This window comes from Zygosaccharomyces rouxii (assembly GCF_000026365.1).
Source record: "Zygosaccharomyces rouxii strain CBS732 chromosome E complete sequence".
In the NCBI taxonomy this organism is placed as follows: Eukaryota; Fungi; Ascomycota; class Saccharomycetes; order Saccharomycetales; family Saccharomycetaceae; genus Zygosaccharomyces; species Zygosaccharomyces rouxii.
In genome coordinates, this window is record NC_012994.1 from 840,075 (window position 1) to 865,335 (window position 25,261).

General features: G+C 39.8%; 6 protein-coding genes and 5 non-coding genes across 11 annotated transcripts in view; 3 read left to right on the top strand and 8 right to left on the bottom strand.

Annotated features, from left to right (window-relative positions):
* The window catches only part of ZYRO0E10134r, a 1,803-nt gene extending 730 nt beyond the window's left edge, over window positions 1-1,073 (bottom strand). The window contains exon 1 of the ribosomal RNA XR_002648424.1: window positions 1-1,073. This exon is cut by the window's left edge and continues 730 nt beyond it. This is a non-coding gene — a ribosomal RNA (ribosomal RNA).
* A 2,599-nt stretch (window positions 1,074-3,672) lies between these two features.
* On the bottom strand, window positions 3,673-5,280 carry YCT1 (Yct1p; the record flags this gene model as incomplete). Its single annotated transcript, XM_002499319.1, has 1 exon — window positions 3,673-5,280. The coding sequence occupies one exon, from the start codon at window positions 5,278-5,280 to the stop codon at window positions 3,673-3,675; it is 1,608 nt and encodes a 535-aa protein (XP_002499364.1).
* Window positions 5,281-6,598: 1,318 nt separating this feature from the next.
* Window positions 6,599-6,672, bottom strand: ZYRO0E10164r. Its single transcript has one exon. It is a non-coding gene; the product is annotated as a tRNA-Ile (tRNA).
* Window positions 6,673-6,971: 299 nt separating this feature from the next.
* On the bottom strand, window positions 6,972-7,053 carry ZYRO0E10186r. Its single transcript has one exon. It is a non-coding gene; the product is annotated as a tRNA-Ser (tRNA).
* Window positions 7,054-10,621: 3,568 nt separating this feature from the next.
* On the top strand, window positions 10,622-10,694 carry ZYRO0E10208r. The gene has a single exon. It is a non-coding gene; the product is annotated as a tRNA-Thr (tRNA).
* Window positions 10,695-10,905: 211 nt separating this feature from the next.
* Window positions 10,906-12,582, bottom strand: ZYRO0E10230g (uncharacterized protein; the record flags this gene model as incomplete). Its single annotated transcript, XM_002499320.1, has 1 exon — window positions 10,906-12,582. The coding sequence occupies one exon, from the start codon at window positions 12,580-12,582 to the stop codon at window positions 10,906-10,908; it is 1,677 nt and encodes a 558-aa protein (XP_002499365.1).
* A 2,514-nt stretch (window positions 12,583-15,096) lies between these two features.
* Window positions 15,097-15,561, bottom strand: ZYRO0E10252g (uncharacterized protein; the record flags this gene model as incomplete). Its single annotated transcript, XM_002499321.1, has 1 exon — window positions 15,097-15,561. The coding sequence occupies one exon, from the start codon at window positions 15,559-15,561 to the stop codon at window positions 15,097-15,099; it is 465 nt and encodes a 154-aa protein (XP_002499366.1).
* A 1,272-nt stretch (window positions 15,562-16,833) lies between these two features.
* Window positions 16,834-16,907, top strand: ZYRO0E10274r. Its single transcript has one exon. It is a non-coding gene; the product is annotated as a tRNA-Ile (tRNA).
* Window positions 16,908-17,852: 945 nt separating this feature from the next.
* ZYRO0E10296g (uncharacterized protein) lies at window positions 17,853-18,188 on the bottom strand (the record flags this gene model as incomplete). Its single annotated transcript, XM_002499322.1, has 1 exon — window positions 17,853-18,188. The coding sequence occupies one exon, from the start codon at window positions 18,186-18,188 to the stop codon at window positions 17,853-17,855; it is 336 nt and encodes a 111-aa protein (XP_002499367.1).
* Window positions 18,189-19,505: 1,317 nt separating this feature from the next.
* Window positions 19,506-21,065, bottom strand: ZYRO0E10318g (uncharacterized protein; the record flags this gene model as incomplete). Its single annotated transcript, XM_002499323.1, has 1 exon — window positions 19,506-21,065. The coding sequence occupies one exon, from the start codon at window positions 21,063-21,065 to the stop codon at window positions 19,506-19,508; it is 1,560 nt and encodes a 519-aa protein (XP_002499368.1).
* Window positions 21,066-21,832: 767 nt separating this feature from the next.
* On the top strand, window positions 21,833-23,401 carry ZYRO0E10340g (GMC family oxidoreductase; the record flags this gene model as incomplete). The annotated part of the gene is made up of 1 exon (XM_002499324.1): window positions 21,833-23,401. One exon carries the CDS (start codon window positions 21,833-21,835, stop codon window positions 23,399-23,401), a length of 1,569 nt encoding a protein of 522 aa, XP_002499369.1.
* Between the last annotated feature and the right edge of the window lie 1,860 nt (window positions 23,402-25,261).

A 25,261-nucleotide genomic window follows, 5' to 3' on the forward strand; every position in this document is an offset into this window, starting at 1 on the left:
AGTGGGTCAGTAAAAAAACACCACCCGATCCCTAGTCGGCATAGTTTATGGTTAAGACTACGACGGTATCTGATCATCTTCGATCCCCTAACTTTCGTTCTTGATTAATGAAAACGTCCTTGGCAAATGCTTTCGCAGTAGTTAGTCTTCAGTAAATCCAAGAATTTCACCTCTGACAACTGAATACTGATGCCCCCGACCGTCCCTATTAATCATTACGATGGTCCTAGAAACCAACAAAATAGAACCAAACGTCCTATTCTATTATTCCATGCTAATATATTCGAGCAATACGCCTGCTTTGAACACTCTAATTTTTTCAAAGTAAAAGTCCTGGTTCACCAAGGGCCACAAGGACCCAGGGCTAGCCAGAAGGAAAGGCCCGGTCGGAAAAACCAGTACGCGGAAAAATCCGGACCGGCCGACCAGGCCCAAAGTTCAACTACGAGCTTTTTAACTGCAACAACTTTAATATACGCTATTGGAGCTGGAATTACCGCGGCTGCTGGCACCAGACTTGCCCTCCAATTGTTCCTCGTTAAGGTATTTACATTGTACTCATTCCAATTACAAGACCCGTAAGGGCCCTGTATCGTTATTTATTGTCACTACCTCCCTGTGTCAGGATTGGGTAATTTGCGCGCCTGCTGCCTTCCTTGGATGTGGTAGCCGTTTCTCAGGCTCCCTCTCCGGAATCGAACCCTTATTCCCCGTTACCCGTTGAAACCATGGTAGGCCACTATCCTACCATCGAAAGTTGATAGGGCAGAAATTTGAATGAACCATCGCCAGCACAAGGCCATGCGATTCGAAAAGTTATTATGAATCATCAAGGAGTCCGAAGACGTTGATTTTTTATCTAATAAATACATCTCTTCCGAAAGGTCGAGATTTTAAGCATGTATTAGCTCTAGAATTACCACAGTTATACCATGTAGTAAAGGAACTATCAAATAAACGATAACTGATTTAATGAGCCATTCGCAGTTTCACTGTATAAATTGCTTATACTTAGACATGCATGGCTTAATCTTTGAGACAAGCATATGACTACTGGCAGGATCAACCAGATAACTATCGTGTTAAGGAAAAGCAGAAGATCAAAGTGCTCCCGAAAAGAGAACACTCCAATACCCCCACTCTCCTTTCGCAGATAGATCTTGGATAAAACAACAGCTCGTTAAAAAAAAAAAAAAAAACGAAGCTGCGGTGTAGGAACAGAAAAGCAAGGTGTTACCCAAGCTTATCGCTCCATACACTCCTCCCATAGCACTCTTTGAGTTCCTCCGACTGGGTTCCACTAAACACTTCCCCGGTGTTTCACGGAACAAGGTTTAATATCCCCCCGCCTGAGAGAGGGTTACTCCAGAAGAATCACAGCGACAAAGAACTCGCCGCCGGCTATTCAACAGAGCATTCCCCCTATTAGTTTTCGGTGTGTCTCTCTCTTTCGAGAGAAACAACGACTACATTGCCATCGGCTAGTAATCCACCAAATCCTTCACTGCCCGACCGAGGAGTTCATAAAAACAACGTCCTCGATGGGTCTGTTCAAGCTAGGACCAAGGTCAGCTGTACTAAACCCGTTCGCCTCACGACAGAACGCCGCTACTACTACTAGGACTCCTCCACCTAAAAAAACCTATCTGTCCATCGCCCATGCCGAGCGCTGTGTAGAGCCCAAGCAGATCTCTCGATCTCCCCAGTAACTCTCTCCACCGCTCGACGCGGCCTTCCGTCTAAAACCCTCCTACGAACGCACAAGCCTACTCAGAAAAGTTTCCAAATCCTTTCAGACTTGTCTTCTTTTTTGCTTTCGCATGTAGTTCCTTACGCCTTGATTTTCCATCGGTCACTTCTACCTCTCTCAGTCCCCTTGCCCATGCCGAGAAAAACATTTCACTTTGGTCTCTGCTCGCTCGCTCTGTTGTCTTCCTATCACCGCCCGAAATACTTTTTCTCTTACACCGCTTTTAAGGACACTTTGCGAGAGTCTTAGCGAAGAAAAAATTTTTAGAGAAAAGTCACACGTGTGATTCACGTGGGAACACGTGAGATGGCGTGCCACGGCACTGTGGCGTGTCATGCGGCACTGTGGCGCCTGGTGCGGCGATGCATACTCATAAAATATGCCGTCCGCGGCATCCTTGTTTCTTTTTGACTGGGCACTCGTGACTTACACGTGGCTTTACCCGATCTGGTATAGTAATAGCCCTGCATCTCAGCCGCACTGTTCCATGCAGATACATTTTCCCGATCTGTACAAGCCGCATCAGCCGTGCTATACAGCCGTGTGTCCACGCCTACTCTACCCCGCAAACTATCTCCCCCCACAAGTAAAACGTCCCATACCATTTTTCCACGCCCCAGATTACCGGTGCATACCGTCTCATGCCCGCAAGTATCACTTTTCACCGACTTTGGCCGCAAAACTACACATTTGATACCGTTACTGGGGGTCTACTGGAACATCAAGACGTCTACTGACTCTCTAACATACATTACAGTGTTCCCCATTGCAAGAAAAGATTATTTTTCACCACATCGCAGCCTCGGGTTCCCGCAATCCCGCAAATTCTGCCACTCAACACTCCTCTGTAGTCACATGAATATCACGTGGATACTTCTCTTTTCCAGATTTCAAGCCAATATACTCCTACTTCTCTCAAGACAAGGGTACATATCGATAAATAGGGCCCTCTTTCTTCTATATCCTCCCTAAAACCCTCCACAAGTACCACTCATAAGCCGAAAAAGCCTCTCGGACACCGTCCGGACACTCTCTGTGCGCAATATGGGCCTTTAACATCTCAGACCTCAATAAAGCACACATCTTATTTATCAAATATATACATTTTTACCACCAATTTATCTTGTAGTCACTCTCATATCTCCCCAAAATTAATTTAAGTCGCACTTCCATTTTTTATCTCGCCAGAAAAAATTCGTATACCACTCTTAACCCTCTATCTACTAACTTTCACACCTCTAAATCATATCTAGATCTTAAAATGTACCACTTTTCCAGTTCATCCCTCCACTATTCAACTCCATGTAACCCTCAAAGAAAACACATCTCAACCCCATCGGACCCAAACGGTTCTTGTACAAAGGGGTATAATGTGCACCTAAAGATTATATATAACCCACTTTGGCTCTCTAAAACTCTCTCCGAGTCCCCTTTTAATTTTTTATCTCTCTATCCATGCCTCCTACACTCTTCTAACCTTTATAACACCCACTAATTCGACCCTTCTTATCATCTTTAAACTTTATCTATTCCCTCTAATTCCACCGTTATTCACTTATTAAAACTCCCTATCTGTTTACTTTTGGTTCCTTATCTCTTACTACCTTTTCATCTGTCACCGCTTTGTCTTAATGTTCCGTATCACTACCTAATCATAAACACGAAGCGATCCCTTTATATGCGAATATCTCGAAAAGATTGAATTTTGATTCTTGTAGATTGTAATAATATCAACAGAAAATTAAAGTCATAAAGTACACAAATTATAAATACTACTAGGAGTTGTCTAAAATACCCTTTGTGTCGTCTTGTATTAGTCTACTGTCTCTGATGTCACTTTCATTCTGCGGGTTGAGAAGAAAAAAGTGTTGTCATTAAATTAATTAATCCATATAGAAGCCGATCTAACAGACGCCACACCCCTAGAGAGGGTATATAAAGGATTTATTTTCCAAGTCTGTTAGATCGAGCATGGCCACGTCGACTTTTACAGCTTCTCCATCTATCTCAACTAATCCATTGTTACTCTTCAAATCTGTTAATCTCCTAACATTTCTTTTCTTTAATATGTATCGAACCACTAAGGCAAGCATTGGTGCAAAGAAAAAAGAAAGAACAATTTGAACTATCCATGCAGGAATATAACGCGGAGCATCTTTCGCTCTCCAAATCTGAGGGGAGATGATGTTTGAAATACTATAACCAATCATTACGATTGCATTCCGTGTAATCCTCTTCGTATACCCACTGCAACTCGTGGTGTTCCAACTAAACATGAGAATCCAAGGTATACCAAATAATGGGGAAGCAACACATAACATGGCCAGTAAAGCGATTCTTTTATCCCACGGAATTGTGGTCAAGGCAATTGAAGACGCAAACGATGGTATACTCCAAAACACAACCGAGAAGGCGGTATAATCTTTGGTGTAAAGCAGAAAAACAGTCGCAACGATAGAGCAAACGGAAGCAAATCCACCAGAGGCAACAGAAACTAACGTTGAATCCAAATTTGTAATATGACCAAGACCTTCAAATAACAAGTTTTGTTGATAAGCTAAATTGTTGGCAAGCTGTTGGGTCAAAAAGAAAAGGAAAAATAACCAAGTTATTGGATCTTTCACTGCCTCCACTATTTGGTATTTTTTTATAACCTTTTGTTCAATAGAGGCCCTACTAGACTTCTGAACTCTTCTGATTACCCATACTTTCTCATTAGTGCTTAAAAACTTAGCATCAGCTGGATTATTTGGATACCATAGAAAAACTAAAATGGTAATTAGGAAGGTACATCCACCAATTATAATTGTAAACAGTTTCCATGTTGGTACATTAGACTTTGCGTACAGAATCCCATAGGCGATAAATCCAACAGGTATAGTAACACCCATAGAAGAAATATACCATATAGGTCCATATGAATTCTTTTCGCTCGGTGTCAGAAATTGATTCATTGTGATATTCAAAGTGGGAACTGCAATTGATTCAACGAAACCCAAGAAAAACCTCAACGCAATTATTCCTTGATAGTTATAGGCTGTACAATGCAAAAAAATAACAATAGTCCATACCCCCGTCATAATTGCTACCACCCTACCAATCGAGAATTTTTGAACAAATATCAAATTAAACTGCCCAATAAGATAACCGACATAAAAGAGAGTATTGGCATCATTGTACGTGTTTTGAGTGAGCCCTGTATCTTGAAAAAGACCAAGGATAGAATCATATGAAAGCACAGCCTTATCAGAATATAGAGTCAAATCAATTAAGAAAGTAAACCCCACAATAATTAAAGCCACCTTTCTCCTCAGAGTACGTTCTTGGTCAGGTGTAATTTCCGGCACTTCACTGTCATGCTCTTCCATAAATTTTAATACAACATCAGTATCCTTCGATTTGACGACTGCATATTTTTTTTCTTGATCATTAATTTCGGTACTATCTTTCACAGCATTCTCCTCAACAGACTTGTCCTTATCTATGATGTCAACCACCACATGTTCTTCAGATGAACTTTGTGATTCCATACTCAATGAACTCAGAGGAAAAACAATAGGAACAATGGATACTCTCTGTGTCACTTATCTTCTCTGTTCCCAATACGTGCTGTTCTACGTTACAAAAAAGACAAGTATGTGATCTTCACAGGAACATTTTCATGTCAGCCTTGCTTGTTAGTCTTATTAGTCTGCTTAAGTAATTGTCTAAGTCATCATGTCGTAGCACAACGAGCCATTGGATCGACACTGTGACATGATCCTGCAAGTTACTTCTAACTCCACAAGTGTGGCCCTTTTGACTTAAATGTCTTCAGGTTGCCTGTTTCTGCCAGAATTTTCGAAGATTAACTAGCGACCCCTCGATTCTCCGAAAGGCCGGCTGAACTGTCCCGATAAGATACGGTTTCGATTACCATCGGTGTACCCTTAACAAACTTCTGTTTTTTGGAAGTGGTCTTATTAACGCGCGATAAAAGAAAAATTTTATTCTTCCTAAGGCCTTAGGAAACAATATATCATGATGAACGACCGAAGGACAACCTAGCCAATGCTTCTAGAATAGTATAACTTCGTATACTATCTAGGCACGTCGTCCTCACGCCTTGTGTCTTCAGGTTAAATTCTTGGGATGCAACCAACGTTCTACGATTGTCTCCGAGGACTTATTATTTCCCCATCGGCCTTATTTGTATTCCATATGAAAATCAATCCGGAATGACCTTGTAATAACTGAGGAAACCTTCATCTAAATGCATTTGCCAAACCTTCCCTGAAATAATCATAGAAACCATCGAAATATCCTTAATAGATTACTTGCCAGCTCTTGACTTTTAACCATGTAATTCAAATCAACTCTATTCGTCCAAATGAATCATATCATTGATAAACGCAATTCAGCCAAATCTTGTTTGTACTGATTCTAAACCTTTACAATCTTCTGAATGGCATTACTCCCCTGTTTGGTCTCGAAAGAACATAACGATTCGCAATGAGGATTTCAAGGTAAATATGCTAAAGTTCCTTCGGATTTTAGAAACAACAATTGTCGAAATTCTTTGTTTAATTATTGAACCATAATTCAGGAAATCACCATTGAAAAAATTGAGTTCACATACCTATCAGTTTCTACTAGGCTTTCCAGATTTCACAGCACAACAAGTTTATCTGAAGCTGCTGTTCTTCTGGCATTGGCAACACTTGCGAAAAACAAAGCGATCTCGTTCATGAAAATAAAATATCTTTCACCCATGGAAACGCTTGATATATTGTCAACCGCCCGACTGCTCTCAATCACTTTTCAAAACAGGAAAAGAAAAAATATTATTATTCTCAAAGTAAAAAAGAATGGTCTCTAGCGGGTTCGAACCGCTGATCCCCGCGTTATTAGCACGGTGCCTTAACCAACTGGGCCAAGAGACCTCGTAATTCTTGGAAAACCAGGAAGTAAGACCAAGACCCCATCATCATGGAGAGATCAGTGATTAATTTTTCAAAAGTTCTGGTGGAGGATTTTTCTGTCTTTAACGGCTGTTAAACATCTCGGTTTCCTACTGAGCAGACTTTTCAAAGCCGAAAAGTCGAATATTTTTTTTCCAGTAGAGGGAGCCCAAAATAATACAGTAAAGTCGTTTCGCGTAAGTCGATGGTAAAACCAAACAAACTTAGAGGGTCTGGGCAAAATGTTCACTTGAAGTACCATTTAGGATGATAAAAAATAACGACAACTGCAGGATTCGAACCTGCGCGGGCAGAGCCCAAAAGATTTCTAATCTTTCGCCTTAACCACTCGGCCAAATTGTCAACTATTACAACTTCCTGGTGGTGAAAGCTGTATGACACATCACCCACTCGGTTGAAAATCATACTTATCTTTTCTGTGTAGTGAACTTATCACACATATTCATTACTATAGTTATTTCTCCTTCAACTTTGAGTTGTCAGTTTGTTAGATTGTTCTTTCCCACACATAAAAGGTATAGAAAGGTCCAATGCAATACTCGCAATCTAAACTTGAAGGTAAAATAGGAATGCCACAATAAATCCGTGAAAGATATATGGTATAATGGGGCATCATGACAGCCATCCTGCTAGCAAAGCGATCGAGGTGTGTTTTCAAGAGAAATATAATCGAAATGACAATGTAGCTTTCAATATTTAAGAAATGCCACTAAAATTTGCCATACTTTATTCCTTTGTTATTACTGAAACGTTTCTAATATGCGCACGTTCTCAATATTTGTAGTGGTAAATGAAGAATTTGGGGGAGATGTTAGTAGATGTTGATAGATTTTAAAAGTTCAATTCACTCTTGTTGGCAGTATGTTGCATTCCTCTGATCCAAATGTGGCACCGATATCGCTATCCTCGGTAACAGCCATATAACATCCCCATTTCTATCAATCAATTCAAGGAATAACCTTAAAAAGTGGGCCAACAGTACTTTACTCTATCGCTATAACCAATTATCAAATCTTCACCTCCAACCCGTACGCGGATTACGTAATGCGTTTCAGATATATTCCATGAAACTAATAAAGCTCATATTTTTTATCTCTATCATTTTCCAAAACACCATTTAAGTCGTTGACATCTTCCAAAACTAGCAACAAATAGTGGTAAGTTGAGACCACTTTTAACTCGAGATGATTACGTACGGGACACCTCAATTTGAGAAGAACCAAAGAACAGCTAAATTGAGAATAGGTGACTGACCAATGGTTATTGTGAAAAGTTAGCTATGCACCACGACTTTTTATAATAATTAACTGGTGAAAGTTTATGTCGATTCATTAGATGCCAACTTCTGGTTAAACACTACTCTTTTGATGAAATAAACTGATCTCTTGATATATTTGGATTAGAAACGCCTTCAGGGTTAGCGCATGGGTTCTCAAGGGTAAAAATGTGGACGCCATCTCTTAACGCTGGTTTTAAATTAAACAAAAGTTCCAAGAGCACAGAGAGCTGAACTTGGTAAAGATTTCAACCGGCATCAACTAACATTTGTATAACCACATATGGTTCGAGAACCGTTAGATCAATAGTTAGTTGAGCTTTGATATATCCAGCACCTCAAACTGAGTGGTATTAAAATTGCAAACTTCGAGTAACATCAAACACTGGACAACATTTGGGACCACGCAACTGCCAGGTCAAGGAAAATGAACTGTGCGATAAATTAAATTAGTTTTTTTTGGGGACAAAAAAAAACCGAGAGTCGAAAAGAATACTACCTTCTAAGTCGACAACTTCTTTCGAAATAAATGAAATGATCCATTCGACAAAAATTAATGCTACTAAATTATTTGTCTTCCACTTTTTGATCCACAAGTTCGTATAATAATTTAGTTGTTGAAAGAAACCACCAGTCTGTATTATTCCGAAAGTAGATATTCTACGAAATGGGCACTAATGCATGGTAGATATGAGTATTTGGATCTGCTAAAATACTATCTTTCATTGGGATTGAGTTTTGATAAAAAAAACGATCTAGACGATTATTCTACCTTTCTTTGTGTTCATACCGCTAATGTTTCCAGGAAAACTTGAGACCTATCAGCCCTGTCGGATTAAGCAACATCTTCATTTATAACATTGATTTTGCTAATGGAAATTTTGTTTTAGTATCATTGCTATTCGAAGCAGGAAATATTCCGGATGGCCACTGAACACAGTATCGTACCATTTCATATTGCAACCTATAGGGATGCTATAAAAGCTTGTATACTTTTCACTTGAGAAAAATTTCAGGAAAATGAAAATGAGAACCCAATATTTTACTAGATCTTAGAAGTCATCAGTATACTACAAGGTCTGTGGTTAACCCTTCGTGAACTTGCCCTTGATTAAATGGTATTTGGTGGGTGTAGTAAGTGAACATATACCGAGAAATTAGGACGATACGTATGGCTGAGGATGGAAAGGACGATTGAGGAAGGTCTTTAGGTGATCATTTAGATATAGAACCATGAATGTATACCACAGATTCAAACAAAGGACAAAAAGGTTAGTACGGACGTAGCGCACGCGAATCCCAAACCGTAGCACAAGGTATAAAACAAGGGGGGACCACAGTGTATATCATCAATAATCCGACGTTGATAGCAGCATGAAAGAATCGTCCAGATCCAAAACTACCTGTCTGAATAAACATGATGACAAAACCACTTTTTATAAAACCACTGAAAGTAGAAGCAAAAAGCACTGACATAATCAATTTCCAGTGATGTATTTATGGAAAAACTGTAGGTATAAGTTTTCTCATAGGCCTAATAATATCTGAAGTGCATTTCAAAAAAGTTGTCAGTTATTTTGGCCAAAGGAAAGACATGTTCAAAAGAGTTTACACCTTTGGATATCAAACGAACAATAACAGCCATTCTTTGAATGTTTTCATACTAAAATGTAGTAAAAGCCTTATCTGTCATACGACCACGGAAAAAAGGAAAGAAAAATAGAAGACAGGTTTAATTTCAAACATTTACCGATCGGAAATAGCTAAGGAATCCTATGATAGAACTTTCTGTCAACAATAATAGATGTGGAAGTTACTTTGGCCATTTACTACTATAGCTTCCTGTGCTGCAGCTCTGCTAAATGACAAAAGGTTATAACATGGCATATTTTTGAAAATATAAGATCTGTTCTGCAGATCTAACAAGCAGAGTTACCAGTTCAAATACATCGGCACCCGTTTCAGTCAGATAAACATATAAGAATCGTCGTAACGCAATGGAATATCTTCTGTAGGATTGTTTTTATTTTCCGATCGTAAAACCTTTCCTGTATACTTAACGGACACGATAGTGTTGACCATACTAGATCAAACGTCACAAAGCATTTGGTAAAGAATATGTGCGAGAAGAGTAGTAAAATTTGAACTTTCGATACCTTAGTTTTCTGTATCACTGATCAAACTTTCCTTGTGAAACCACAGAGATCATTAACGTATCGAAAAAGCGTCACATAATGCTTCGCCGTAAATGCTTTTCAAAATTCAGCGGGAGAAAATCTATGGTCAAGGTATATCATGGTATGGACAGGAGAAAACATAGGTTTTTAGCTTGGGAATAAATTTTCTTTGTAGCAGCCACATCCGTAGGAAGTGCATAACAATTAAGGATTAACGGTATAAAGGTACCTGACAGTTGAACATTTTGTAATGATGGGGCTGTAAAGAAGAAAATATGCCTGCTTTTAGGTACTTTTAGTGTCACGAAATCAACATTATGCGGTATGCCTTGATGATATATCATGTTGTTTTCAACATGTAGAGGCTCTGCCGAATAATCTTTTTTTTTTTTCTTTCAATCTCGAAAACCTTATCTATCTGATGAGATCTCTAGAGTCCTCACGTCCGAGAATACGAGCTTCTATGGCCAAGTTGGTAAGGCGCCACACTAGTAATGTGGAGATCATCAGTTCGAATCTGGTTGGAAGCATTTTCTTTTTTCTTCCTCAAAAGAGCCGGGAGTACATAACCATAAAATATACCAATTAAGCGGAACCTTCTCGATCGACAGCGGTCCAAATATAAGAAGGTTGTCACTAGCCAACAAGACAACAGCCATTATAAACGAAAACATGCAATTTTGTTTGTTTGTTTTTTTAAGAAAGAACCGAAATTCTATGTATAAAGAATATATCATTTCATTAAACCTTGTCAGAGACTTCTTTACTAGGATTGCTCTGAACGTTAATAGTTTTATCAGTGTGGCCAGGCTGCACATGCTCCATCTCATCTTCCAGAGATCTTGCGATTTCCTGAGCAAATTTACTTTTCTTCCTGATAAGTGGACCTTTCCAGTAAAAGATATAAATTGGGATACTGCAAATAATGGATAGACATCCCAACAGCGTACTGGCCCATTGATAGTGGAACTTACCGCCAATGTTGTTGTACAAAGGGCCTGCATACATGGCTGCGATACCACCCAGTAAATCACGAGCTAACCCGTTGCCACCTGTTGCAGAAGATGCGTAAGGACCGTATGCTGCCACCATATAATCAATTGTAGCCATGTAAATACTGTAGTTGGCAATACCGATCACAGTACTGAAAATAGCTGGTGCAATCCATGGGGTGTAGGATGGCCCCATAGACGTCCATGCAAAACCGAAAAGACCAATAGAAAGTAACGGGGCGAGGTAAAGCAACAACAAAAGACGACGTTCTGGACCCCTAGGACTATGCATTAATTCGTCCATTTTCTTTCTCATGTAGTAAATATCGATCAAGTGGAGAGGGTATGCAATAGCGTAGCTAACTACCAAAGTAATGAAGATCAGACCACAAGCCGTTGTAGAAAAGTGCCATTGTTTGAAGATGGGAGTGAAAGATTGGTTGCAGATAAAGATCAAGTGGTCAGCAAAACCGGAAAGTAATGAACAGAAAAGCACAATTGGTTCACAAAGAAACATGTAAAATGGACGTAACCAGGTACGCATAATCTCTTTAAAATCAAGGGATTTCACTTCATGAGGACCATATATCTCTGGATCCTCACCGGATTTACGACGACGCTTGGCCTCTCTGTCTGTTAACACACTAGCCCTAGTTTCTGGAACTAAAAAGAAATGTAATAGCTGCGTAACACCGCCAAAGATCAGTTGGATCCAGAAATTCCAGTGCCAAGAGAGATGCTCCTCCATTAAGCCACCAAATACAGGACCAATGACAGCGCCGAGAACGGATGCCAGCACCACGTAAGCAACTGCGTAGCCATGGTCTTGTGGTTGCCACATATCAGCGACAACACCAAGAGTCACTGAACCACCTGCTTGAGAAATACCACCAAGGAATCTTGCCACAATAATAGTACCAAAATTTGGAGCCTTACCACCAAGAATCTGCCAAATATTCGTAAAAAATAAACTTAGTTGCATGATATTCCGTCTACCGTATTCTTCCGACCAAGGTGCCCACAATTCGCAACCAAAACCGTACGCCACTTTAAAAATCATCTGAGAGGTATTGGCAGCTTGTGAACTGACATGAAATTCCTTGGAAATAAGCGATAGTGCATGAGGGTAAACGCTACCATTGAAGTTCATCGATAGTTGACACACAAATATAACGGTAACGATACTCCATTTTTTCCACTGTGGAAACTCGTAACCTAGCTTATCGTATACCTCATATTCTTGCAAAACACGCTTACCGTTGACGGTATGTATAGAGCTGGATTCTTGTCTAAACTTTTCTGCCGGAGAAATGCCAGTGGGTGAGGTCCCAGAGCTGTTATCTTCCACAGGGCTGTTGACATCCTCGACAAACTCCTGTTCGCATTTTTTAGGCTCTGGTTCTAAATCATCTATAATTCTAGGCATTTTTTGTAATTCTTGTTGCCAAGTGAATTAGAAGGTGGGATTGTAGGTAACAGGAAAGCTCAACCATCGATATTCACTGGAATCCTGACGTTTTATAACTTCTATCAGAAGTGAATTGAGAAGAACAAAAAGAAGAAAAAAAAATCATGATGACGTCCAGGCACCCATAATACGCGTTGCCCAACGTAACAGAAGTTATCCTTGCTTGCTGTCTGCTCCCTCATATCGCGCACCCCCCGCCAGTTCCCCGCTATCCCCCCACCAGTTTCCCCCCCCAAGAGATTCCCAATATATGATGTACCAGCTAGTCTCTTCCATTAAGAGCAGCACAGATAGAATGACGTTTAAGACGACGACATAGTGCCGGACGTGCGGGGATATCGCACATCTGGAGGGTAAACCATGGAGAAAATGTGACAAATTAATCCGGGGACCTCAACTCCGGAAAAACCACTGGAATTAGAGCGTACCGCCGCAGACGCGTTGTAGAAAATACAAAAACAGTAAAACGCAGCAGAAAAAAAGAGACAACAGAGGCTGACGGTGAGGGGTGGCTTATAGTAAATGTGAGTGCGGGGAAGCGGAATGGATGCCGCCGCAAAAAAAAAGAATTCTGTCAAACTCGCTTATCTCAGCATCTGAGAGACTGGAAGGCGGGGAAACCAGTGATCGGACAAGCTACTCAGATCGGACACTAGAGCAAAAGACCCATATCTTATGGAGCTTTCGACAATGCACCAAACGTCTGTTGTTACCTTGTGGTTCGTTTATTTTATATCTTACAGCCGGAGCATCTACCCCGTTAATATGATTATTTCTAGGAAACGTGATTCTGCGATGGCCATCAAATTGATAAAGAATAGGTAAGTGAATAGCTTCATTAGTCCAGATAATTACTTTAGATAACACAATAGAATGATAAATGACACTAAGAGATTCCCATAGAATATTTCGTGTCACACTAAATTCTTAAAAATTCTACTGGTTTTCCATGTTTCCGTCATTTCTTTCCTCTCATATATCTGTTTCTGCGGCACCAACCTATCGTCTTGGCAAACCTATCTCTATTACAACATAGCAAACTGGTCTTAAAACGAGCAAGAGCATAATCCCATGTAGGTAGAACACTGTGTTTCTATGTCTACGGTTGGCTTTTCGAAATAACCCACATAGTAAAATTACAATTTGCTTGGTTCTAAACCATCCACGCAACATACTGGTACGGCGGGTAGTAACGCCCAGGCTTATAGCGTAATGTATGGTTCACTTGAAATACTGCTATCCTTGTTAGACTTCAAATCATTGGAGATATTTACATCAGGCTCTTCATATGCGTGGGGTACTCTAAAGTAGGTTCTCTTATGTCAATCACTCCTCGACGTACTATGCTTAAAAACTTTGATATTTTATGCTAAGCTTCCTTTCGTCCCGGTAAGGATGTACTCTTTATGTTTGCAATTGATTTATCCGTTGATAACTGAACCCTCGAAAACTGGCGAAATCCGCATGTGAATTGAGTTAACAATGAAATGGAAGATCAGGGCCGTACTGAAAGCACGATTTAATCGAAACTCTTATTCAAGTACCTTTATTCAATGATAAAAAAATATGATTTCCACGGGATGGTTCAATTATCTCAGAATTCAATTATGACGACCACCAATTGACTATAAAAATACCTAGATATGATTCTGCTGTAAATGTGGAAAACGTGTCGTTTCATTGGACTGTTTCATTGAAAACACCATGCTCTTGTCACACACATTATCTAAACTTCCCATGTTTGTTGAAACTGTCCTCTTATCATTGGAAAAGCTCATTCTTGCTGAACCTGTTGAAGAAACTCTTGAATAATCTTTAGGCTAAGATTTTTGTATATCCAATGAAATCGGGGAATCCTCCAAGAATTATTGCGTTATTCTTCTTTATTGCTTTCTGGTGTTACTAAACCTCTGGTGTCACTCGCAAATGATTTTGGAAAAACCAGTGTCTTAGGCTCTAATGCGCATATTCAATACCTTGAAACTGAAATATATCGAAATCAAATTCTTAATATATCCTGGAAGTTAAGAATACTTATCTCTAAAACGCAGACTTCTGTGGGGTAGTCAGAGCTCCATGTCCACACAAGACAACGTAAAGGACCTGAGGCTGCCTCAAAACTAATTACCTGAATGATTAGTACCTTCTCATGATGCAACCATTCTAATCATATAGTATCGTAGCTTATTGAACAGTAGCTTTTCGTTCGACCATCGTATTTGTTTGTTCTCCTGATCTTTATTTCTCGATCAAAGCACCCCTTGTGAAAAGTTTGTGCTTGTACCCGAGTGAGGGTAATGATCATTAACATAATATACCGGAAACTGTCCCACCCATTTATAAAATTCAGACATACGAACGTTATAAAACTGAGAACCCTTAGCAGTTACTAACTATCAGTAGTTTTAGCGTTTATTTGTTTTTTTCTTTTTCCTTTTTTTTGAGAAGGAAAATAATGAAAATAATTGGATCTTAAGGAAAATCTGGAATTTCTTTGCCATCAATGGACTCAACCATGAGGACAATTTCAACGGCATCGCCACCAGCCGCCCTTGTATACAACGTATAACCATTATCCTCGGCAACTGCGTAAAACTTCTTACTATTTTTGTAATTCAGATATCCATCTTTTATGGAAAATGGTGAAGAAGCCACATGCTTAGATGTTTGTTGAAAGTAGCCTTCGGTTTTTTCCGAGGCATAGGAGTTGTTAGCAAATAACAAATGGTGGTCATCATCTACCGCTGCGTAGAGGTCTGTTTTATCCTTGTTAATACGTAACCTATTGTTTTCATTTGTCACATTTGCATCGTCCAGCGGGCCGTCCTCCATTGTGATTATATCCCCAGATCTTAATGTGCGAAGACGAAACATATCGGAGACGACCAAAACATTAAAAGCTGAAGTAAGAACTAGAATTAAAACAACTAGCTGCATATGTCACTTTGATAAGAAGAAAGCCTAACTAAAAGATGTTCCTGTCGGCATTTATCCTAAAAAAAAATTTTTTTTTTTCAAAGTCTGCTAATAATAAATTTTATGGATGTATTCTGATCTTACTTGTGAGGCGGTGTCCACAGCATTGATACAACCTAACTTCTGAGGTTATCCAATGAAAATCCAGCTCAAAAGGAAGTGGTGAGAGTACATCCTCAAAATTTATGATATTCATTTCCAGATCAACGGCCCCTCTGTAAATCATGAAATTGCCATTTGGGTCAGTACATTTACAAGTTCTTGTACCCGCCACATGTCTTACCCAATGAATGTACATTATACTCTCAAGGACCATAAGATACTGTTTTGACGCCTCTCATATGAATCTAAAAGACAAGCTTCGATCTGGAATGTTTCCCTAAATAGCACAAAGTCCGAAAAGAACGACCCGCATATTGACATATATTGGAAGATAGAAACTATAAAAAGTTCCTAATCTTCTAGAGTGTAGAATATTGGTTAAACTTTAATTATCATCTGGATAATAAAGCGAGATGTTTCTTATCATTGAGAATTAAGACAAGCTTCGTACTGATAATGTTTAGTAGGAAGGAATATCAGAGGGAAAGGTATCTCTCCAATTCCCATGATAAACAATAAAAACTCATCCTTGATTTTTCGAATACCTCGTGGGTGACAGAAGTCTTTGACAGTTTAAAATTGACTCTCCCACATACCACCTCACTATCCTCATTATTTTAAGTGAAAGCAATCAACAAATAATCCAAATGAACCTCTCCAAAGAACTTTTAAAAGATGCAACCGTCGAGGCTTTTTCGGGGATCTTCTTAGTATTCATCGGCCTGATAGTTTGGTCGTACTCTTTGTACTGGGGTCTTGTTGAGGGAGAAAATAAATTAGAGCAAACTTTGAAGCAATCTTTTATGGTGCAGTTGAAATTTGCATTTTTGCAATATATCCAACTATAATAGTAGGCATGATCCGATTGCCGCCCTGACAAAAATGTGAGGGAAGAATAAGAATCCGTATAAGATTGAGCGAAAAATGCCACTGCAAGTCGAAAAGGTTACCAGTCTTCTAACTCTTTTTCCTTTTTTAAAAGTTCTTAAGCAGTTGCTCAGAATGGGTCTATGTGTAATGAGCCAAGGTCCAATTACCGGAAAATAAATTGAACCTTGATTTATTAGAATATTCTCATCTTTGAGATACTTGAGTGACACCGTTCCGTAGTTTAAACCGTCCTAAGACAAAGGTCTCTTGGCCCAGTTGGTTAAGGCACCGTGCTAATAACGCGGGGATCAGCGGTTCGAACCCGCTAGAGACCATTTTTGTAACTCTACGCAACCTATCCTAAAAAAAGCGACGCCGTCTTTTGGACCATGCACCATTTGTTTTTTTTGTAATATTAGACAGGCGAACGACATAGCACCTTGGATATTGTGTAAATCCTTTTAACAGTACATAAGGAAAAGCGAACTTCGGATTTTGAATGAAGTTATTCGTGGATAAACAATCTTGTGCTTAGACAAGTGTTGCAAAACTGTTTTTACAGGGCATGAAAACATTTTTCAGGAAGCATTTGTCTGGCGAAGACGGGATAGTTCCCCTGAGATAAAATCCATCAGCTTAAACATATTAATGAATTTTCAAGTAAATCCACTAAACTTCCTACTAACTTTTTCACCTCATTTTCCTTGCAGCCACCTCCTGTGTCAATAATATGGCGGGCTCCATTTCTTGAGCTAATTTATGATACGGCAATTATGCTGCTAGGAGACGGAGTTTGATTTTTACCTTGACAGACACTCACTGGCAGTCTTTTCAAGCTTTTCTTAAACGAAACATTCCTTGCACAAACGGAAAAAAATCCGTCCATCTCGCCCATTCGCCAGATTCGGAATCTCTGTGAAGACAAAATAGCCATTTCGTCCTCTCCAAAGCAGCGTTAAGACGATAACTTATCATATGACTCGAAAAAAGTAAGTCATATCATCTCCAATTGAAAATGGAGGGACTATTCCATGGGAAGGAACAGCAACCTCAGGAAACTCTGCCGATTTATGGTGATCTATAATCACGGACTCCTAGCACCACACTTAAAATCATTTCTAGCCCTACATTCAGCAAATTAACTGCTGGATATTAATACCTGAGAAGAAACGATTTAAAGGTAATTCTCCTAAAATTCTGAAGGAAACCTTTACCCCAGGAGAGGTACTCTGATGCTACCAATAAACGTTGTGGGATGTGGACGAAGAAGAGTTTTTTTCTCAGGTTGAATAATGTGAGCCACCCCTGTTCTTTTTTCCACACCTTGAGTTTGTCAATTTCGTACTTAACTGAATAGATGGAAAAGACAAGTAAATTCTACCAAAGAACATGACTAACAATTCATGTGCTTTGAAAGATGACCCTAGTTCATGGATTACTGCATGATGTATGAATACCATGGAAGTAAAATTTCTCGACGTTTGTAAGTAGACAACGAATGAAAATAGAATAGCACCATAGAGATTGGTATAGGTTTGAGAACGGTTTAACCTGTTTTGAATGATTCCATGTGTTATTTTGGTGGGGAACAAAAGTCTCAAGAAGATTTGCCGCATTTGCCTAGGATACCCAATAAACCCAGAGAACTCCAAGGCTCTTCACGTAAACAGAATGAGATGCTTTACCACCATTAAATGACACCAACTTCTTCCCAACTTCTCATCCTTTGGTTCTTTTATATTGCTAATTGTTAAGAGAAAGAAGAGCTGTGTTTCTTATTGAAAACACGGTGCTGGTCATCCCAAAGGGATAAATGCTGACAGTAATTAGCTGAAAGAAGAAAGCATTTTAAGAATAGTTTTTCAATATTGTTATTCAGTTGGGAATCCATTTTCCCATTCGTTCAACCATTATTGCCAAAATTATATCACTCAAAGAACAAAATAAACGGACAAAACATGAATGGCATAGTCTAACAAACTTTTCCAGCTCTTGAATATAATTCAAAAGTACTTTTCTTTTAGCAGGCATAGAATTGCCCCCATGTCTCGAGCTCTTTAAGAGCAAGAGCATCTATTGACACGGAGTCTGATATCCTGAAAATGTGAAGGAACTTGTGTTTTTCAGTTAAGTTTTGATACTCATGAGCTTCCATATGCTAAAATTCTGCTAGTAATCATTGCCTTTCATTGTATTCTCTTCTCTTTTGACGTGCCTTTTTGAGAGGGTACCTGGGACGATCAAGGCTTTTCTAATGTTAGTTACAGATCAACTGGATAAGGAAGAAGCCCCCTGGAAACCGTTCATGATACTTTTGGATATTTCCTCAAATCAGTTAGAGTCCAAAGAGTAAGATTGGGATAAACTCTGTGCTCTATTCTGAACCAGAAGAAATCATTCCCCATTTCATCCAGAATGATTTATTCAACACCTGAAGCACATCTATGGGACTACTGAAGACCATTTCAAAATCATACAGGAATTCATTGTTGGTAAATTCTCCTAGGAAATATACTACAAATTTTTTTTTCAAAAATTTACAAGACCATGTCGTTGTAACAACGTATAGCGGATACGCGGATATTCTATCCGCAGTCAAAGTGACGATGCAATAGCAACTCGAAGAAAGAAAAGTATTATAAGACAGATAAGACAACACTTACAAGTTTTGAAGAAAATTACTCAAACCTTTCTAACTAAAAATTACTACTGTCTCCCAGGAATTTGCATGAGAAATATGTTGGCGGTTTAGACAAAAATAATAGTAGAACCAATTTGAATATTTCCAACAAGATACGCTAAAAGAGATACTAAAAAATAACAGCAGTAATATGAGGCTAACACAAACAGACAACCATTATCCTATACATATTGCAATAAGAATAATAAGAATACTAATAAAAGCATACTAAATAATAAATAATGGCCAGTACTTAGGTTCTCTTGGCCTTGGTTTCAAGAGAATGGGACATAAGTTCAGAGATTTCAGGATTGATTTTTGAGAATAATTCCAGAACACGTTTCTGAACATCGGGTCTTGTGGCCTTGACATTCTCTGTTACATTATGAATGAACGCATCCTGTTGGCCGGTGTTCTTGAATAGTTCCCAGAAAATTCTTGGTTGCTCATAATCTTTCTCTGTAGCTCCCCAGTGGAAAGATGTTGCCTCACCAACCCACTTCTCATGTGCTTCATTGTTAGAAGCATCAGCTCTGTAATTTAGTGGTTCAAAAGAGCTAGGGTAGTTGGGGACTGCACCATAATTTCCGTCCGTACGACCCGGACCATCTCTTTGGAAAGGACAGTAAGCCTGTAGAGGGCGGTTGACGGGTAACTGGTTAAAGTTGGGCCCCAAACGGTAACGTTGTGTGTCAGCGTAGGAGAACAATCTTGCCTGCAAGACGGGATCTGCGGAAGGTTCAATGCCTGGAACGGTGTTCGCAGGGCTGAAAGCAGATTGCTCGACTTCGGCGAAGTAGTTTTCAGGATTTCTGTCTAGCACCAATTTGGCAACTCTCCTCAATGGATACTCTTTCTGGGGCCAGGTCTTGGTCAGATCGAACACACTAAAATCTGCTTGTTCAGCTTGCTCGGCAGTCATTGTCTGAATGTAAATTGTCCAGGAGGGATATTCCCCGCCCTCGATGGACTCGTACAAGTCACGGCCCGCATGATCAGGATCATCAGCTTCTAAAGCGTGTGCTTCTTCATTATTCAAATTCTTAATACCCTGATCGGTGAGGAGGTGGACTTGGACATAGTGAAATTTACCCTCTTTATTAACCCACTTGTAAGTATGGGCCGAGTACCCATGCATGTGTCTGTATGAGAAAGGAGTACCACGGTCAGAGAACACAAACATGGTATTATGAACAGACTCTGGGTTGTTCAACAAGAAATCCCAAAACATATTAGGATCCTTTAAGTTGGTTTTGGGATCCCTAGCCTTCTGAGTATGGACCAAGTATGGAAATTGGACACCATTTCTAATGAAGAAGATAGGACTGTTGATATTGACCCAGTCAATGACACCTTCTTGAGTATAAAACTTGATAGCGAACCCACGGGGATCACGAGCAGAATCGGCAGTACCTTTTTCACCACCGACAGTAGAGAAACGAAGGAAGAGGGGTGTCTTTTTTCCAATACCATTCAAGAAATCTGCGCTAACTATATCAGAAACATCGTCGGTGACTTCTAGGTACCCATGAGCACCAGATCCCTTAGCATGAGCAACACGCTCAGGGATCCTCTCACGATCGAAATGCGCAATAAGATCAATCAAGTGGTGGTCCTGGAGAAGAGTGGGACCAAACTTACCCATCTTGAGCATAGCATTTGGGTCCCTAACAGGGCACCCATTGGAAGTAGTGTAGAGTGGAACTGAGTAGTTTGCAGGTGACATTGTTGTTATCGATTTTCTTATAGAGAAAGATGAAGAAGAAGGCGCTATTCCCAGACAATCTGTTATATAGCTGGTCCTCGATCTCATGAATCTATCGGCAATACCGGAGTAAGAGAAATTCTCTTCTGTTTAATAGTCACGAAAAACCACAATTGTATATTTGCGATCGAAAATTTGATAAGACGCAAGGGGAGCCAAGAGGCCAAAAAATCTTGTCTATACTATTGGCTTGCCAATTGTTGTATGTGCGGAGGCGGATGAGCTCTTAAGGCGGCTTTGCGGAGAGCAACTAGCCCTGAGCTCTTTCGAGGGACCAAAAAAAAAAAAAAAAAAAAAAAAAAACAAAACAAAGAGCAATGTTCAATTCATTCTCCTTACTGACCAAAGAATATGGGGCAGTACCGCTATTCGCTTTCTCTAGATTCAGTTCCCTTCTACTTCCGATTGCGGGTCGGTGTCTTTTTCCGTAACCGCCCTTACCCAAAAGGGTAATCACCGCCCTACATCATTGACCAATCTTCCCGCCTATTCCGCCGCCCAAATGCACTTGAAAAACCAAATAAAGGAAAGCTATAAAGGGGATACATGTTTTGACCAGTAGTTGGGAATCATAGGTTTCTTTGAACTTATCATCATCAAATAAATAGAAACAAAAGAGAATACTAAACAAAACAGTACAAAAAAAAAAAAAAAAGACTGATTACGACTATGATTTCATTATTGTTGGTGGTGGTACCGCCGGTAATGTTGTGGCCGGTAGGCTTGCTGAGAACCCGGATGTAAGAATCTTGGTTGTTGAAGCTGGTGTGGGCAATTCACAGGAGATTGAAGATATCAAAACCCCATCCAACGCTATGGAATTACGTGGCTCTAAGTACGACTGGGCTTACAAGACCACAATGGTTAAGCGTGACGACTATGAACGTATCGAGAAACCCAACACTCGTGGTAAGGCCCTCGGTGGTAGTTCTTCCTTGAACTACTTCAGTTGGATTCCCGGTTGCAAGCCCACGTTCGACAGATGGGAAGAATTCGGTGGTGAAGAATGGACTTGGGACCCCTTGGTACCTTATTTGAGAAAGAGTGCCACTTACCATGATGACTTGAAGCTTTACCCCGAAGAACTCAAGAAGATTGGTGGTGGCGGTCCTCTTCCAATCTCTCATGCTGAATTAGTGGATGAATTAGCTCCTTTTCGTGAAAAAATAATCGAAGCCTGGAAGTCAAGAGATCTTCCAATGAGCGAAAATATTTATGATGGTGAGATGATTGGTCTGACACATTGTGTGGACTCCATCTACCACGGTGTGCGTTCCAGTAGTGTCTACTTCCTGAAGGAGAAGCCAAATATCACCATTTTATCCCAAGTCCACTCCAAAAAAGTCATCATCGATGCCGCTGACAAGGTTGCCAAGGGTGTCACCATCATTAAGCCATCTGGAGAGGAACACAGCTATTATGCCAAGCGCGAAGTCATTGTTGCCCAAGGTGTTTTTGAAAGTCCTAAACTATTAATGCTTTCAGGAGTTGGCCCAAAGAAGGAATTAGAGACACATGGTATCGATGTTATTGTTGAGAATCCCCATGTTGGTCAACACTTGTTAGACCATCCAGGTGTCCCATTTGTATTGCACGTAAAAGATGGTTTTGGTATGGACGATCACTTGTTGCGTGAAGGTCCCGCACACACTGCTGCAGTGGAACAGTACAAGAAGAAATCCACCGGTCCTGTTGGTTCGGGATTACTTGAATTAGTTGGTTTCCCACGTATTGACGAATATTTAGAGAAAGATCCTCACTACCTCCAAGCCAAAAAGGCCAACGGCGGCAAGGACCCATTCTGCCCTGAAGGCCAACCTCACTTCGAATTAGACTTTGTGAGTATGTTTGGTAGTGCTTTCCAATGGCATTATCCAACTCCAAAAGAGGGTTGTTACACTAGTGTGGTGGTCGATTTGGTTCGTCCAATTTCTGAACCAGGTGAAGTCAAGTTGAACAGCGCGGACCCACTTGTACAACCGAACATCAACTTGAACTTCTTTGCCGATGAGTTAGATATCATCGCCATGAGAGAAGGTATCAGGTTTTCTTACGACGTGTTGACCAAAGGTAAAGGGTTTAAGGACATTGTCGTCGGTGAGTACCCATGGGAAATGCCATTGGATGATGACAAAGAAATGAGGAAACAAATTTTAGACCGTGTTCAAACCGCGTTCCACCCTTGTGGTACTGCTCGTTTGTCTAAGAGTAGTGAGCAAGGTGTGGTCGATTCATCATTAAAGGTGCATGGGGTCAAGGGATTACGTGTGATTGATGCCTCTGTTATCCCAGTTATCCCAGACTGTCGTATTCAGAACTCTGTATACGCCATTGGTGAGAAGGGTGCTGACGCGATCAAGGAAGCTCACAAAGACTTGTACTAAACATGGCGCTATCTTTTATATAGTTTAGAATATTAATATTCATATTATAGGGTATAGTTAAACGTAAACAATAGGGTACTGAGTAAAAAAAGAAATTAAATTTTTAGAGTTAATCTGAAAACGCTTAATACCCTTTAGAGATTGCTTAGTGGAAGAAAAAAAAGAAACAAAAGAAAACAAACAGAAAAGGCATTATGCAAATGGAAGAATTTAGCCTATTGTGTGAAAAATTCTTTTAGAAACGTGGATTCTTATCTTTCACTTGTCGCGGACTTCAATACCCCACAAGCTTCAAAATGAACAAGAAAAGGTGTATCTAAGGTTAGGTCCTGTAAAATTTTACGATTAGATGATGGACTGCAATACGGTAAAATCAGAATAAAGTAGAGTGGATAGAAAGAGGATCTTTTTGAGTGTGCCTTATACTATTAAACAGACACAATGACAGGCTACTAAAATACAAATGGTTCATATCAATTCAAGATGTACTGTTCAGATGCTATGCATCATATTGATAGCTGCCTCTTGTAGGGCTTTCTTACAATCTGACTCCAGGTAAGATTACAAAGCCTATTTAAAAGTACTGTTACTTATATCGACTCTATTATTTGTGGAGTTAGACCTCACAACGCATTACACAAGACCGTTGGAAGTGAGAATGAGTGACCAGAGAAAATTTGAAGTAACAAAAGAAGACCATACGGAGAACAGGTTTTGATGACAAGTATGAAAAAAGGTGAATTAAGAGACGTTATTGTAATGGAGATGGAGGGTTAAGAGATTTCAAACGAAGAACAGATATTTTGCTATAGTCAAAAGATGCGGATACAGCAGGTTAGAGGTCCGGTTACCGCATGACGTCAGAGCGGAACTGGCGGAACTGGCGGATGTGTGAATCGGAATCAAGAAGAGCCTCTGCAACGCAAGTGCTAAATCAAAAATTGCCATGAGGCAGAAGTTGTTGAATCAACAGGCTTCAATCAGGGATTGGGAAGTTGTTATATCATCCAGATGCAGAACCAAAAAAGCGCGTCTTACATCAAATGTAGTTCATGAAATACCATCAAACTACCTAATATTACAATACAAATGAAGGATTATTGGAATATTTTATAAAACTCGATCCCTAGTGCTCTGGGCCACAGAATTGGTAAAAACCTGAACTATAATTTACTTCAATGGTTTTGGAGAAATACTGAAAATTTCTAGTGACATAGTGATTGAAGGAATTGTTGTTGAAAGATCCTTAAGCAACTACTAGGCTGCTTCTGATAGAGGTTTTTAGGATCGAATCTGAAGTGGAGGTGAAATTTTGAATTGCACAAGAAGAGGAGTTGAAAACATCGCTTGATGTCACATTGTACAAGGAGTGTAGTGAGTGTAGTGCTAGCGACGCTTACGCTTTCGGTATGGAATGTAAAACACTTTTTTTTTTCTTATATTGAATAACCAGGCCAATTCAGAGCTTGCAAGTAGGGAGCTGTCTACTACTAGGGAATTCTTATGTGAGCTTATTGCCCAAATGTACTTGAAGCTCAGCTGTGATTTTGCTGAAAAACTGGTTCATGAACGCATCAGACAGAAAGCTGCGCTATCATCTACAATCAGGGCGAAGATGACTGGCGCAAACGGGAATGGACCGTCATCAATAATTCAAAACATCTGTGATCTACTTGTTGTGACTTGTGAATCATACTGCTTGATCACCTATAACCAAACACTACGATAATTGCTTTCATCTTGATCTTATTCGTCAAAAGCTTTGATGAATTGAATCAGAATTTTAAAAACAACCCACCATTCTAGTGCACTAAGGTTTCCATTAAATACAAAGCGAAATCTACGTATTGTCACATCTGA